At 33.9% G+C, this 16,289-nt stretch overlaps 1 protein-coding gene across 7 annotated transcripts in view; it reads left to right on the top strand.

The window, feature by feature from the left end:
- Window positions 1–16,289, top strand: part of MICU3 (mitochondrial calcium uptake family member 3) — a gene marked incomplete at its 5' end in the record, with an annotated part of 87,580 nt that overhangs the window by 26,725 nt on the left and 44,566 nt on the right. For 6 of the 7 annotated variants that reach the window (XR_014298446.1, XM_082680526.1, XM_082680524.1 and 3 more), the window contains 3 exons: window positions 2,896–3,049; window positions 9,346–9,377; window positions 13,940–14,018. Coding sequence is in view for 6 of the 7 variants with exons in the window: in XM_082680526.1 (XP_082536652.1) it covers window positions 2,896–3,049; window positions 9,346–9,377; window positions 13,940–14,018 (265 nt within the window). The remainder of the gene's footprint in view (window positions 1–2,895; window positions 3,050–9,345; window positions 9,378–13,939; window positions 14,019–16,289) is intronic. The other variant, XM_082680527.1, reaches the window with a different exon arrangement.

Here is a 16,289-nt window from a genome sequence, read left to right as displayed (position 1 = left end):
GCGATACTCAGGATCCTCCCGGACCGGGGCACGAACCCGTGTCCTCTGCATCGGCAGGCGGACCCTCAACCACTGCGCCAGCAGGGAAGCCCTATACTGTCCATTTTTGTTGTTTTTGTTGTTATTCCTGTAGTCAGAAGCTAGAATTTGTGAATTTTACTGTCCTTTTTGGAAAGATATCATAGAAGCAAAAATTAATCTTTATTGTAGGAGAAAATTAGTAATGTATAACTGAAAGAAGGCAACAGAAGTAATATATACCTAGTATCAGTAATTACTTTAAAAAGTTAAGTACGTGGAACCCTGTTTTAAAATCTAAATATGAAAAAAAAGAAAAACTTGAATTACCCAATTTTTATATGTTGCAGTCACTTGGCAGGAGTGCCTGAGAATTGAGTGCTCCAAATTTCAAGACTTAAACCAGAAGTTATTAATACTTTTGCCTGAATCTGCACTTAAGAAGAGATTCATGTTACCGGAATTTTTACTCTATTAAAATAAAAAACAGTCAAAATTAAAAATAAATCCCATAAGGCTTCTTATTGCAATAGATATCTTAAACAATTACCAACATTAGTTATGAAGATGGTATGTTTGAACAACTTTGAAAAGATGGATACACCTAAGTTTTAATTTGGTACCTTTCTCACTAAAGCTTTAGGTTGTCTTTTATTATCTCAGTCTAGATTCCCAGCTTGGAATCAGAAGCCTCTCTTCTGGTTGTCCTTCACTGCCATCTGACCCACACTCAGTATCCCTTTGGCTATTTATTATCCCGTTCCCAATTATCTTTTCATCCATAAGCATTCATTCATTCACGCAATAAACATTTACCAAGCCCCTTAGATATGCCATGCACTATGTTAATCATATGTAGACAGGTAACTGCAACACAGTATGAATGGGGAGGAAAGAGTACAAGCGACAGAATAGTAGGATATATAATGGAAATAGCTAGGATTTATCCAAGGTACAGGGTTAACTCTCAGGGAAGGTGTATTGTCAAAGTCTAAGATACGTTAATACAAGGGATGTGATTAAGTAGGATTGATTTGGAGTAGCATCTCATATAGTAGAGAGGGTGTGGCAGCAGAAGTTTTCTTGCAGGTCGCTTTCCTAAGAGTCTGACTAAAAGAATCCCACTGACCATTTGATATGGAGCAAAGATTCATCTCCTTGGCAATAGCTGCAAAGGTATCAGGGCTCACCTCCAGAGAAACTGAAAAGCTGAACAGGAAACGGAAGTTGGTCTAAAATATTCCTGGAGCTGGCCATTGCTCAGAGACCAGTACAGTTCCCGGAGCTCATTCCAGGCATAGAGTGAAGTTTGACTCATTCTTGTTTTTATCAACAGGCTATGACTAGACTTTGGTTAGGATTAGCTTAGTTGGTTTCATGAAGTTCTAGCAGTAGGCAACCACTGAATTTATTGATAACTAGTGGATCTCTATAGCAGAGAGAGTCTAGAATGAGGCATCAGGGAGACCTGGTAAATAGCAGCTTAATACCAAGCACTGGAGTGGGGAGCTTAGCACGTGCTGTAGTTCCAGGGGAGCTACTAAAGGATCGGGAGAAGGTCTCAGGCACAGGTAGGAAATTGCTAAATTCCTTCATTAATCTTAATAACTTTTTTCTTGGATTTTCTAGGTAGATAATCATAAGTTCTTTCAAAATAGTAACAGTTGTAACTTTTGCTATAAACTCCCTGGAGGCATTTTGATAATATGTATGAAATGATTTTGTTTGACCAATCAAGTTTACTCCTAGGAGTTTACCCCAAGGAACTATTTGTAGATATATTTAAATATTTTCAAGGCTGGTCGTTATAACATTGTTTTATAATAGTAAAGTACTATGAATTAACTAAATAGTCAACCAGTTAGAATTCATTAATTGTGTTAAGCTACAAACATTTACTATTAAATATTATATAGTTACTAAAAATGGTCTACTAGACTAGTGACATGGAAAAATGACACATGATATATTAACACATTATTGACTGGAGGATTTTGTAGCCATAATATGTCTCTGGTCAAAAATGTGTTAATAAGTAAAAAGGATCAGATTACTGAACAGCATAGTATAACCCCCATTTTTTGCCAAAAAAGAAAACAAAAACAGTTATGTCTATAAAATTTTAAATTCTATCTTCTAAATTATATATAGTAACTATGCATCGCTTTTGGAATCAGGAAAAAATCATTTTATTAAAAAAGTTGTTCAGAGAGAAAATAAATAATAGTGAGAAATTATTTATCTACAAGGAAAGATCTTTAAGTAAGACAAAAGGAGATCCCCTTCCCCCCATATACACACACTCTTGATTCTGCTCATCTTAACCTTAGGTAGAATTCAGAGTGAACATTGGTGGTAACTCTACTGTAGTGATGTAGACTTAGCAACTTCAGTTCGAATCTAAGCTCTACCACTAAGTGGTTTCCTTAGTGGTCACCATGAACAGCCTATCACACTTTCCCTTTCTTCTTTTAGAAAATTAATAGACTACAATGAAAAGAGTTCAGATTAAATAAATAAGCCTATATAGAGAGTACATAGTAGGCATTCAGCAAGTGTTGGCGTTCCTTCTGAAGAAACTACTAGGTCAGAAATTTAATGTTCTCTGAAACTGAAGAAATAAATCGCAGGTCCTTCAAAGTGCCAGTGTAAAGTCTTCAGAACCTTAATGATATTCATTGTGGGATCTTTTGAACATTAGTTCATTTTATTCATGTGGGTAATTATTTATAATATGATTAAGTTCTCCAGAAGACAATATTTTCACACTTTTTCATTTGTTCTGTTAATTCACTATCAACATAATTGAAAACATTTATCATCTAAAAGGAGGTGTTACTTCACACAGTCCAGACTTACTTGCTTTCTTTACTTTAGGTTGCTGTTGGCAGAACAGACATTGAAGACCTAGATCTCTATGCAACATCTCGGGAAAGGCGATTTCGTTTGTTTGCTTCTGTAGAATGTGAAGGGCAGTTATTCATGACTCCATATGATTTTATTTTGGCTGTTACAACAGATGAGCCCAAATGTAAGTATATTTCTTCAGTTATCTCAATAATTTTATAAGATTTTTCTCTTGTCTCTAGTTTGTAAAAATGTGGAGCAGTATAAGTTTTCAGAACAACTAAGCAAGCAATGCGGTGTTTCAAAAGATACTATGCTCTACAATGTTACCAGACTAATATTTCTTATCAACTCCTACTGGTATCTTTTCTGTTTTCAGAAATTTCTGTTGTTTCCTCTTTCTCAGTACATCCAACTAAACACTGCCTTACTCTTTATAATAGGTTCTTACTCTGCCAAGTCAGTTCGTATATCCAGTCTAAACAGAATAACTCAGAGGGCTGGCTCCAGTTAGACCTGGACAAAAATTCTTCCCATATCTCTTCTGAATATGTCATGGCTCCTGCAGTGTAAATATAAGTTAATCGTTTTTCACCTTTCCATGTGTTAGAGCAGTGGTTCTCAAATTTGGGGGCATTATGTACATTCTTGCAAAGTTACTTTAATGTCTGACTTAACAGAAGCCATCTGGATTCTCATATCTGCTTTTGTGTTCAATTTGTTGCAATGTATTGTTTTTCAGGAAGTATCTGAACAAAATCTGCCTCACAAATATAGAAGTAGGAAAAGGGAAGAGTATTTCAGTAGCCTTTTAGATAATTGTAGATATTCTTCTTTGGTACTGTATCAATACTTGGCTAATGGTAGTTTCTTAAAGTTTAGCTGCAATGTGGACTTTGAAACTTTTTTGTTATCTGTTTTGTTAAAATACATTGGCCTACATTGCACTTTGAATGGATCTTTTTCCCTTATATAATCTTGTAACATCAACTGGAAAATGTTGGTTTATTAAATTATGCAGATTTTCCAAATGTTGACATATCTCATTATACAATATTTTTTAAAAATCACATTCACTAATATTGTCATAATCTCATCAGAAAAGTTTTTACTTATTGGAAAGCTGTCAAATTTGTGGTGTATACAAGTTTTCCAATATTCTGATTTTTACTTGAAATCTCAAATGTTATCATTAACAACAAATGCTGTCAGTTTTCTTTAAGCAAGAAGCAACTTTGTTCATTTGTACAAAAATGTCTGCCAGATACCCAGGTCTAAATAACCATAATTTGTCTGTCAGTTATTCTTTCAAGTAAAAATTGGGTTCCATGAAAAAAAGGAACTAGTTCAGTTCACAACTCAAAAAATAATCACAGAGTATTTTTTCTCAAGACAACCATAGTACTTTGGAAGGCAGCAGAAGTGCTTTTATGCATCCTTCCCATTTCATCTCACAGAATATTAAATGACATGTAGTCAAGGACAACTATCAAATGGCAGGCACTGCACTAGGCACTGGAGATACAGTGGTGAGGGGAACGAAAGGTAAATGTTCTCCACTCTCATGGTGCTTGCAGTCTGGTGGAGGAAGCCAACACTGATCAACAAAATTTACATATAAACAACAAATTATAACTCAGTGCCATGAAAGAATGTTTCTTGATTCTATGAGAGTGTATTTTTGAGAAGTGACCTAGTCAGGTAGCTCAGAGAAATCTTCCTTGCGGAAATAAATATCACCATGAAATATGAAATCATAAGAGCTAGCTAGGTAAATGGGAAATCGGGAGTGGAGAATTTCAGCAGAAGAAACAACGTGTGCTGAGGTGCCATGACAAGAAGGAGTGTGATACATTTGAGGAGTGGAAAAAAGATCTGGGTGGCTATAAGTGCAAAGAGCAAGGAGGAATATGGTATGTGGAATATGGGTAGGGCCAAATCATTCAGAGTCTGTAAGCTGATATTAAACATTTTTGTTTTTATCCTAAAAGTAATGGAAAACTGTGGTAGTGGTTTAAGCTGCAGGAGAATTTGGTGTATTAAAAAACCAAATTCAGGGCTTCCCTGGTGGCGCAGTGGTTGAGAGTCCACCTGCCGATGCAGGGAACACAGGTTCGTGCCCCGGTCCGGGAAGATCCCACATGCCGCGGAATGGCTGGGCCCGTGAGCCATGGCCGCTAAGCCTGCGCGTCTGGAGCCTGTGCTCCGCAACGGGAGAGGCCACAACAGTGAGAGGCCCGCGTACTGCAAAAAAAAACCCAAAAAACCAAATTCAACTAAGTAAATTTTCAAGATCTTATTGGCTTTATTCAACGATTAATGAATTGAGCAGCATCCAATCTAGCAAATATAAAGGGGCTCTGAGGAGCTGTACAAAATGAAAGGCCTTTTATAGGCAGAAGGAAGCAGGAACAAGTAAGTTATATTAGGCCAGAAAAAGCAGGTTGGTTATTGTGAGGTCACTTGCCTTCAGGAGATGGTAGGGGTCTGTCAGACAGATGACCTAACTGCTGCTGATCAGGTGATTCCTGATGACTGGTTTAAGATTCCATGTGGGAGATAACTGACACTGTAATTAAGTCTCAGTTGGGTGACATGGGGCTTAGCATAGGCAACTCCATTTTGGGCCTGTTGTCTTGTTTTCAACAGGTGCCTGCCATGATTATATTGTGTTTTGAAAGATCTCAGGGTGGAGACAGATTACAGAGGCCCAGAGTGGCCATGAGCAGATCAGAGAGGAGACTCTTGTCCAAGCATCAGAAGCTTCTAACAGTGGTGGCAATGGTAATGATGGAGTAGTGAGTACTAAGGATTTCTGGTTGGCTTAACTGGATGGATGGCAGTAGGGACTGGCGTTAAAGGGAAAAATCACAACTTCAGTTTTGGACATGATGTAGTTAAATGCCTCAGATTTGTAAAAGAGGAGATATCAAGGAGGCAGTAGGATCTAGCTCTTGATCATTGATTTCAATTCACTGAAAATCATCGTACCACATAATTAGTTGTTTGATAATCTGCTTGAAACTGTCAAATGAATGCCTTAAGTTAGGTTAAAACAATTATAGCCATCTCTTCTTCAGAGATAGAGTTATGGCAAAACCAAACTTAAAATAAATCCTCAAGGACTAATGGAAGCATGGTTACTGTAGTTGATAATATTGTACAGCATTGTATAATTAAAACTTGCTAAGAGAACAGATCTTAAACATTCTCAACAACAAAAAAGGTAACTGAGGTGAAAGAAAAATGTATAAAAGTTCAAAAAATTCAATCTTCGGTAATTTGACAAATAGGCTACTTCACACATTAGCTTTTAATGAATTAATTTTTGATGCTTTGGATTATTTCCATTGGAGATCGGGGGGAAGGCTGGGAAGAGGTATGTGTTCGGGATTCGTCTGTACATGATTGGTAATTAATGCAGTGTGTATGGATGAGATTGCCTAGGGAGGTGGCATAGTATGAGAATAAAGGTGACAGTAGTGATACAAAAGGCTAGAGGTTAAGTAGGGCTCTTTTTTTGGAGAATTTGAAGTCTGTGGTAAGAATTGTATCTCTCTATGCTTTTTTGGTTCCCGTTCCCTCCCCCCCTCCCTCCCACTTCCTTCAAGAAATATTTATTGAGTACTTACCATGTGCCAGATAAACATATTCTGCCTTGGAATTGGTTGTTTCTGTATTTTTTGTCCTCCTATAATATTGTACGTTTCCTGAGTGTAGGGACTTTGTACATAGAAAAGACTCTTATACATAAGTAGGTATATACGTGTTCCATACATTTTGTTTAATTGTTTTTGTACAGTGTGGATTTTTATATTTATTTTTGGTATAGATTTGATAAAGCTATTAATATATCTCTTACAATAGCAAATGGTACTTTTGCATCAAATTCTGTAACTGTTGTCAAACATATTTGAGAAGTTATCCTTTAAGTAATGCTTACTGGTTTAAAATTTCATAATTTGAAATTTTTTAATTCATTATTTTCTTTATTTTTATCTTCATAATGTATTCACTGGAAGCCTACTGTTGGATTTTTGCTTTTTGGAAATAATTTTAGCTGTGATTCTTTTGATAGATATTCCAAAACTATCACTTGCAGGGGAAAAACTGGTTTCCAGTATAAACACAGGATATTTAACAACCACAAATTAATATCAGTTAATTTCTAACCAGCACTTTTAAGACATAATTAAGAATGGTAACTAAAGATCAAGATAGTTGTAAAAACTTTTTTAAAACTGTAGGGTTTTAAAAAGAAATATTTACCTCAAAAAAGAAAATATGCTTCATAGACTGAATATTAAATCATATACATATCAAAATAGCATATTGAAATTTGACTTGTGTTTAGACCTTGGCATTCATTTATGAGCTTTGAGAACCTGAGTAAGTTATTTAATCTTTTGTTTCTTCATTTATAAAAGTAAAAATAGCAGCCTTATGAGGTTTTTTAAGGATTGAATGATATCAGTTATGTTTAGTGTAATACCTGACATGCAGTAAGCACTTAATAAACATTGCTAGCTGTCATTGTCATCATAATCATTATCACTTGAATTCATAACCATTATTTTTAAAAATCTTTAATATAATTTTATGGCAACATCAACAGGAAAATGGTATGCTATGTAAACATTTGCTTAATAATTGTAGTTCAAATAAATGTCAATTGAGATATATATCTGATTGTTGATTGTAACTTTGTGTTTGAAATCAAGAAAATTTCTTGTTTTACCCACTTAAATAGAACCTAAGAGGTAAACTGTTCATCTAGAACTAAAATAAGTAATTATTTTCATATAGCTTCAAGTATTATTTAATTTTAATTTAATTTTAAGTTAAAAAATTTCAGACATACTAAAAATATTAAAAATATAATGAAAACATCAACCTATAGCTTAAGAAATAAAATATATCCAAAAGAATGAAGTCCCTCTTCACCTTATATTTATATATGCAGTAACTTCATGTGAAATAAGGAATTTAGAAAATCAGAAAATCCTTTGAAGAACAATCTTAATGGCTCTTTAGTTTTATTAAAAAAAAAAACCAATAATACTGACCATGGTGACATATCCGGCAGAATGAATATGTCTTTTGTGAATAATTTACCCTGGAAATCTCATAAACCCTACAAAACTCAAGAGTGTCTAACTTCCTCTTTTGATAAATAGCTTCTGAACATTGCATAAGAGCATGTGCATGTACTTTTGTACCATTTATTTTTCTTCTTTTCTTACTGCTATATTTCAAAAGCAACAGAATAATAAATATTATTTACATTGTTGTGTTCATTGTGTAAAGGAGGATGTCTATGAAATGAATGTGTAAAGTATTATAATTAAGGTTAAATGCTGAATTCTACTGTATAGACCTGTGATTTTAATCTTGATTTTAAACTTGATTACATGTTTGCATATAAACTGTCTTGGGTAAAGGAAGGATGTTGTTACTACATAGAGAAGAAAACTATCTTCATAAAAATCAGTTTGCCAAATTTTAGAACATAGTTTTTCCCTTTTGATCTTAAAATGACTTATTACATCGCTTAAAAAAGAGAAAGTTAAGCAAAACATGCCTATCTTATAATCTTGAATTTGATATATTGTTTACATTAGCTATGGTTAACTATACAGAAATGGCCACATTGCCATGTAGAAAAATTATTGGTTGTCATTATTGTAATGTAGCTGAAATAGTTGATATTTACTAGTTCCTAATGCAGCTGTGTTATAGGACTTAATCACATACAAACCTGGAGATAATTCTTGGACAAGCATTAGATATTCACAGTGTTCAAATCTGAGCAAGGAAACAGCAATGTTGACTATGTATTTATTTTAATATTATGAGATTTATAGTGTTTGAGATCTTCAGGGATGTGAGGAGAAATCAGAAAAAGAAAGTGATCTCAGGTATTTTATTCAACTATGACATTCTTAGGGGAGAAGGATGGAAAACAGGCCAAGAGTCTCTCTATCACATTACCTGTTCTCTCCTTGATCTTTTTTTCTCTTTGCCCCTATCCTTCCCCTTCACTCTAGAGAGACCTGACCTTTGAAGTATAATCAGAGATACTAACACAGCAGAGATCATGAGTGACACCTTAAAATTATAATTTCTCTATGTTAATATTTTATATTCTAACATCAGTGTTTAATGAATATCATTGTTTGTGTTTTAAGCCCATAGGATATTTAACATGGAATAATTAACTTACTTTATAAATCCAGAAATCCCCAAAGTAAGATAATGATTATGGAAAATGTGTTTTCTATTCCACTGGTATTATTTAAGTAGTTTATAGTACGTGAAACAAATACATAATGCATAACATACATAGGTTTAAATCTTGAGATTAAAAAAACTTTGCCTTTTAGATATAAAAGTCAGTGTTATGAGTTATGATTGTAGATGGTTACTGAATTTTGATATATATTACATGAAGTATTATCTAATTTTTTATGTTTATTATAGTTGCTAAAACATGGAAGTCACTTTCCAAGCAGGTAGGTTAAAGCTCTTGGTATATGTATGCATGCACACTATTTTATTTTATTTATTTATTTTTTAAAAATTTATTTATTTATTTGGCTGCACTGGGTCTTAGTTGTGGCATGTGGGATCAAGTTCCCTGACCAGGGATCAAACCCGGGGCTCCTGCATTGGGAGCATGGAGCCTTAGCCACTGGACCACCATGGAAGTCCCGCACACTATTTTATATATATATATTTATGTGATGTATACATATATAAATGTGATATGTACATATATATAAGATATATAAAGCTGAACTCAAAGGAAATTATTAGCAAATTTTGCTAAATTAAATATTAAAAATTTTGGCACACCAAAAGACAGTGTCAACAATGGTAAAAGATGTATGACAGGTGGGAGAATATGCTTGCAACATATTGGGTTGGCTAAAAAGTTCGTTCGGGTTTTCTTAAGATATGAAAAACCAGAACAAACTTTTTGGCCAACCCATTATTAACAGAAAAGGCTAAGTGTCTTGTAGTCATATAGAGCTCCTGTAAATCAATATACAAAAGATAATAAGAAAATAATGGGTAGACATAGCCAGAAGGACCAATAAATATATGTAAAGGAGCTCAACCTCACTAGTAATCAGGGATATGCAAATTAAACCAATGATCTGATGCTAGTTCACACCCATCAGATTGTCAGGTTCTAGAAATCTAACAATACCAGTAATTCAAGGACAAGAAGAAGGAGGAATCAGGTGAGAATGTAGATTGGTATAGTCTCTTTTGAGAGAAATTTGGCACTATCTAATGCATATCAAAAATTCTACTTCTAGATATGTTTACAAGAGAAACACTTGTATGCTTATACCAGGAGTCCTAAAAAAATTAGGAACAATATAAATGCCAGTCAGTGGAGGAATTAATAAAAGAATGTGAAATAGGCATATGAAGGACAATGCAGTAATATAGAGCTAAGATGAATAAATACACAAGAGATATGTGTATCAACATGAATAGACCTAAAAAACATGAGTTTGAGTAAAACAGCAAATTGCAAAATAATATAAACCGGTCTTTCTTAACGTGCAAAGACCTTTTTGGGGGTCCATGAAGTCAAGACTGTTTTCATAATAATACTGAGAAGATACTTGTTCTATTACTCTCATTCTGTGACAAGTGTACAGTGGAGTTTTCCAGAGGCTGCGTGATGAGTGATGACATCATCACTCTGAGAACTAATAGAATATGTGCTTGTGTGTTTTTGTGTTCTAAAAATGTATCATTTTGATTTCCAAATGCATTAAATATTGATAGATATAACCTACATAAGCAATATCTCTTTTGGGTAAACAATTTTTAAGAGTATAAAGAGTTACATTTCAGAACTGCTTATATAGACAATTGCTAGGTAGCCATTAAAATGAAAATGAAGAATATTTGGCAGGAAAATACACTCATGACATATTAATGCAAAGAGTAATTTACAAAACAGTATGCAGAAAATGATTTAATATTGGCAACAAGAATGACAAAAATACTGTATAAATATGCCTAGATAGAGAATTAGATTAAAAGGAGATTAAATAAAATTTTTAATTGTGGTTCGTCCCTGGATTACAATCCAGTTTTATTTTCTGCACTTACTAATTTTCCTATAACATATATATTACGTATATAGTTATAAAAATTGTCCTCAGAAAAATTGTATAAAGCCTTTCAAAGGCATCTATAATTCTAGGTAAATGAATTCAATCCAGCAAATATTTATTTAGTCCCTACTTGCAATACTGCAATACAGTTCTGACACTTATCACCCAGAGTTAGCATCAGACCCCACAGATTTAAGGACCCATTTCCCAAAAAGGTGGCCCTCATTTCAGCTGTCAGCTGCAACTCAAGGGGTCCCGGACCACCCACACTGCTGACCAACTGGCTACAAATTCAGAGAGTTCCCACAACTCCACTCAAGTTTGATAATTTGTTAGACTGACTCATAGAACTCAGGAACGTTCTACATGTAGAATTATAGTTTATCATTATAAGTGAACAAATCAAAGCCAGCCAAATGGAGAGACACATACAGCAAGTTATAGGAGGGTTCCAAACACAGCTTCTGTGCCCTCTCCCTGCAGGATCAGGGTATGTCACCCTCCTGGCACACCCATGTGTTCACCAACCTGAAAGCTCCACTGAGTTTGGTGTCCAGAGTTTTTATTGGGGGTTTCATTGCATAGGTGTGATTGATCGAATCATTGGCCACATGGCTGAATTCAATCTCCAGTCCCTTTCCTCTCCCCTCCCCAGAGGTCAGGCTAGTTCAAAGCCCCAACACTTGAATCATGGGGTTATTTTTGAAGGTCAGCCCCCCATCTGGAGTCATCTCCTCAGCATAAACTTTGGTGTTATGCAAGGATATAGTCTTCCTCCCAGGAACCAGGGACAAAGGCCAATCAAATTCTTTATCATACAACACTACTACCTATAAGAGACTAAGGTAGGCACTGGGAGAGGGGAGAGAGATTCCCGCCTGAGTGGAAATACAGTTTTTAATAAAACTTAAAAGTCCCTAGCCTCCACTGCAGTGAACTCTACTCAATACTCTGTTATAACCTATATGGGAAAAGAATCTGAAAAAGAATGGATATATGTATATGTATAACTGACTCACTTTGCTGTACACCTGCAACTAACATAATATTGTAAATCAACTATATGTCAATATAAAATAAAAATTAAATTAAGAAAAAAAAGTCCCTGAAGTTGACACAAAACAAGATTAGTATGTCAACTGGATGATCTAGACCAGACAAGGAACTAAATTATTACAAAAATAAACTGCTTAGAGTCAGTAAGGATCTGGACAGTCATTTACTAGTTGTATAATCCCGGGTGAGTTACTTATCTTCTTTAAGACACAGTAAAATATGCATAATGAGGGTAATTTTTTAGAATTAAATGAGATATGTATCAGCCCATTGCCAAGCATATAGGGGACACTCAGTAAAAGGTAGCTATGATTTTTTTGGTCTTAAATTTTAGCTGAGTTTAAGTAGAAGAAATGAGTTGAATACATGGGAACAGTTAAAATGGAGATGGTAGTATTTATATAATAGAAACAGTATTAATGAAAATATATAAAATGTACTCAAAATATTAATATTTTTTAATCTCCTGCTCTAACAAAAATGTTTATGAGTTTACTATTGTTTAAACATTAAATATCCTAGCTTCTCATTATTATTCATATGTGAATTGCTACCCTAGTCAGACACTACTGAGCACCAGGTGGCATCTCTTACCTGCAGTGCAGAAATAACACCAGGAAGGAAATGAGAGCAAGGATTCACAGATAGGCTTCAGGGCGTCTATAAATCCCCTAAAAATACCTCTCCTGCCTTTGGCATCCCAGAGATTCCTTATTTGCCTGCTAACCCAGCTCTATAATGAAAAAGATGGTTTATAAATGTCACAGAGCTTTTTTATGTACAACTACATCAGGAAGGATTTGTCTAAAGTGCTTCTCAAACTTGAATGTGCATAAAAATCACCTGGAGATCGTGTTAAAAATTGATTCTGGTTCAGGAGGCCAGGGATGGGATCTGAGATTCTGCATTTCTAACAAGCTCCCCGGTGATGATGCCCGGGCCATTGGGGAACCACATTTTGAGTAGCAAGAGTCAGATCTGGAAAAAAAGTCATTTCTATTGTTTTTTCAGTATGTTACTTAGCAGACTAATTTTTTAATTTCAAATTATTTCAACTTATCTCACCAAATCCTTTAATAATTTTTTCACAGTTAACCTAATTATAATTTTCACTTATTTTTAACACAGTATGTGTAATAAATACAAAATCGTTTTAGTATCTGAGCAATGAATCAAATGTTTAAATTTTCCAAAATAGTCCCCCCTCAGCTTGATTAAAAAAGAAAAAAAGCTGGCTAACCAGCAATTGAAGTGGGTATTCTTTACTGAATATTTAAGTTAAAATTAGAAAAAAAAATTGCAGCGTTGGACAAAATAACTCAACACCCTGTCATCCCGCTTCATCTGATGTCATCATTCTTTGAGTCACTATTAAAATACTCTTCATTCTTTCCCAGCATAATCTGTTGCCCAGTTACTTCATCTACCACAAAATCCCCTAAATCCAGGAGGGCTACAGAAAACAGTATGTGAAGCCCAGTGATCATGTGTGACCTGTATTAGGAAGTCCACCTTTTCCTGTGGCTTCCACGGAACCATCCTTTTCTAACTGGCTCCAGAACTTAAATTCACTGTTTCATCTTAATTAGATTATCATATATATATGTATTTCTCCAGTTATTAAGTTTACCTGAAATTTTCGGTAGCTCTAATTGAATTTAATGTAGCATCTTTATCACTTATTTTTACATTTGGACTGTGGGCAAATATTGGGTTTTATGGTTGAATGAACCACAGATAAAATAGTATAAATACAGTCATGTCTCACGTCTTCTAAGCAGAGAATGTTTTTGCATAGGCATTTGAATATTTTTGGTCTATTTTATAAGAGTAAATGGTTTACCAGTTAATCAGCATTATGATACCTTATGTCATAGGAATTAAATCAAATGCTATCAGAAACACCACCAGTTTGGAAAGGATCATCAAAGCTATTTCGAAGTCTTAAAGAAAGAGGTAAGTTAACTATAGTATTTATGTATTTTAATATTGATACTATATTATTTATACTATTTATACATATTTTCCTCATGCTTAAATAATTTTATAATTAATGTGTCTATGTACATGGAAAAAAAACTGAAAAGAAAAACACCAAAATATTAATAATGATTGTTTCTCGGCAGTGGGATTAAGGGTGGTTTTTATGTTACTTTTTATATACACTATTCATATCTTCCACACTTTTCACAACAAAATGAACTTTTATAGTTAAAAAAAAACCTTTTTAACCATATTGAGAAGTATATGTTATATTTACCCACAGAAAGCAATTTTCAAAAATACCGATTTCCAAATGTCTATTTTTCTTCTTTCCTTTTACTTCCAGGGAATTGCAGATTTTCTTAAATTTAATCAATATGAAAAGCTTATTGGATATATCTTTTGGTTGCACAATTTGAACATGTTTCTTTTAAAAACAACACTCACTGCAAAAATCCACCTATTTCAACTTACCATATTACCCATATCTATTTATACATTAACTCGTTAATTCATACATGGCTTTGCAATCAAATTATATAGCTTTTATTGCAATTTTCTTTTACATTGTACTTTTTATAAATGTTTATAGCAGAAACTAATAAACTCTCTTTAATCTTAAAAAGGAATGTTTCTTAGAAATATATATTTTCATATTCAAATATAAGAGTATGCAAAATAACAATATAAAGCATTTATCTAAACTTACCTTTTTTTCATCAATTTCAACCGATATTGGTTTGAAAGTAATATATTTAATGTGAAGATAAATACTTTATAAAGGATTAGTTATAATCCATATATTTTTGCCTAAGCAGAATTAGAAATTCAGATTGCTTACACCTGGTTCTCATGGACTCTGGAAGGAGGAGACACCTTGTCTTTAACTGTAGGCTTTTCATAACTAGGGTTTTTAAATCTTTGTGAAATCTGGGCCATGGTGTCTTTAAAGTTCTTAGAAGTTTTTTTCTGGAAGTTGTCTTAAAGATTGCCATTCAAATTTTAGGGTGGAATGATAGGATCAGGAAAATTCAAAGCTCGGAATAATGAGGGAAATTGGTGAATGTAAAAAATATTTCTTTAATACCTCTCATGGGAAAATGCAATTGGATCAAATATAATCCAAGAAAGATAAATGCATGGAAGAAGGAAATTCTTTTTAGTTAGGGGGAGGGTTAAATCTGGAAGCCATAGGTTTAGGCAGGTGCTAATCCTACTTAAATTGTATGCATATTTGCATATTTTTTTCAGGGGGAGATGATCTATTCAGTGCTACCCAATAGAACTATCTGCAGTGATGGGAATGTCCGTATGGTAGCCACGAGCCAAATGTGGCTATTAATTACCTGAAATGGGGCTACTGTATCTGAGGAACTGAATTTTTAATTTTATCTACTTTTAATTATTTTAAATTTAAATAGCCCCGTGTGGCCAATGGCTACACTGTAGAACAGTGCAGATCTATGTCATAGTGATGGGATTATCAAGGTAATCCGTGTACCCAAGAAGTTTTAGAACCATAGCGTTAGGTAAAGTAGAGAGTTACAGAGAATCTTGCTTTTTTATAAAGAGATTAGGTGGAAGAGGAATTGTAAAGCTAAGTTTTTAGAACTATTGAAAACTAATTTACAAATTAATTTTGTCTGCTTAAAATATAACCCAGCAAGAAAATGTTAGGCAGTTTTACAAAAATTTAATTGGTATACAGCATTTATGAAAACATGAATTACATAGACTTAGTTATAATAGCTGACTGTAATATATCATGATATAGGAACTAAACAGTGTAATGCTTTTAAGAAACTTCCCTTAGAATTTTTTAAAATTGAATTTTCAAGAGAAACCTAGTTGGCATCTTTCTTAGCCTCTTTTTCTAAGGATCGAAACATTACTATATGCTTAGCATTTATTATTATTTTATTTTTGACCCTGGGTGGCCTTAAAATAAATTGAAAGGTTAATCTAATGGTTTTCCATTTTTGTAATTAAAAACATTATGAATCTACAGTTCATGTTTAGTAATATTTTCCCTTCTCCCTGACCTTTTTTTTTTTTTTTACATCTTTACTGGAGTATGATTGCTTTACAATAGTGTGTTAGTTTCTGCTGTATAACAAAGTGAATCAGCTATACACATACATATATCCCCATATCCCCTCCCTCTTGCGTCTCCCTCCCTCCTACCCTCCCTATCCCACCCCTCTAGGTGGTCACAGAGCACCGAGCTGATCTCCCTGTGCCATG

Source organism: Grampus griseus (genome assembly GCF_964374135.1).
Source record: "Grampus griseus genome assembly, chromosome: 21".
Classification (NCBI taxonomy): Eukaryota; Metazoa; Chordata; class Mammalia; order Artiodactyla; family Delphinidae; genus Grampus; species Grampus griseus.
This window is presented reverse-complemented; position numbering and strand designations above follow the sequence as displayed.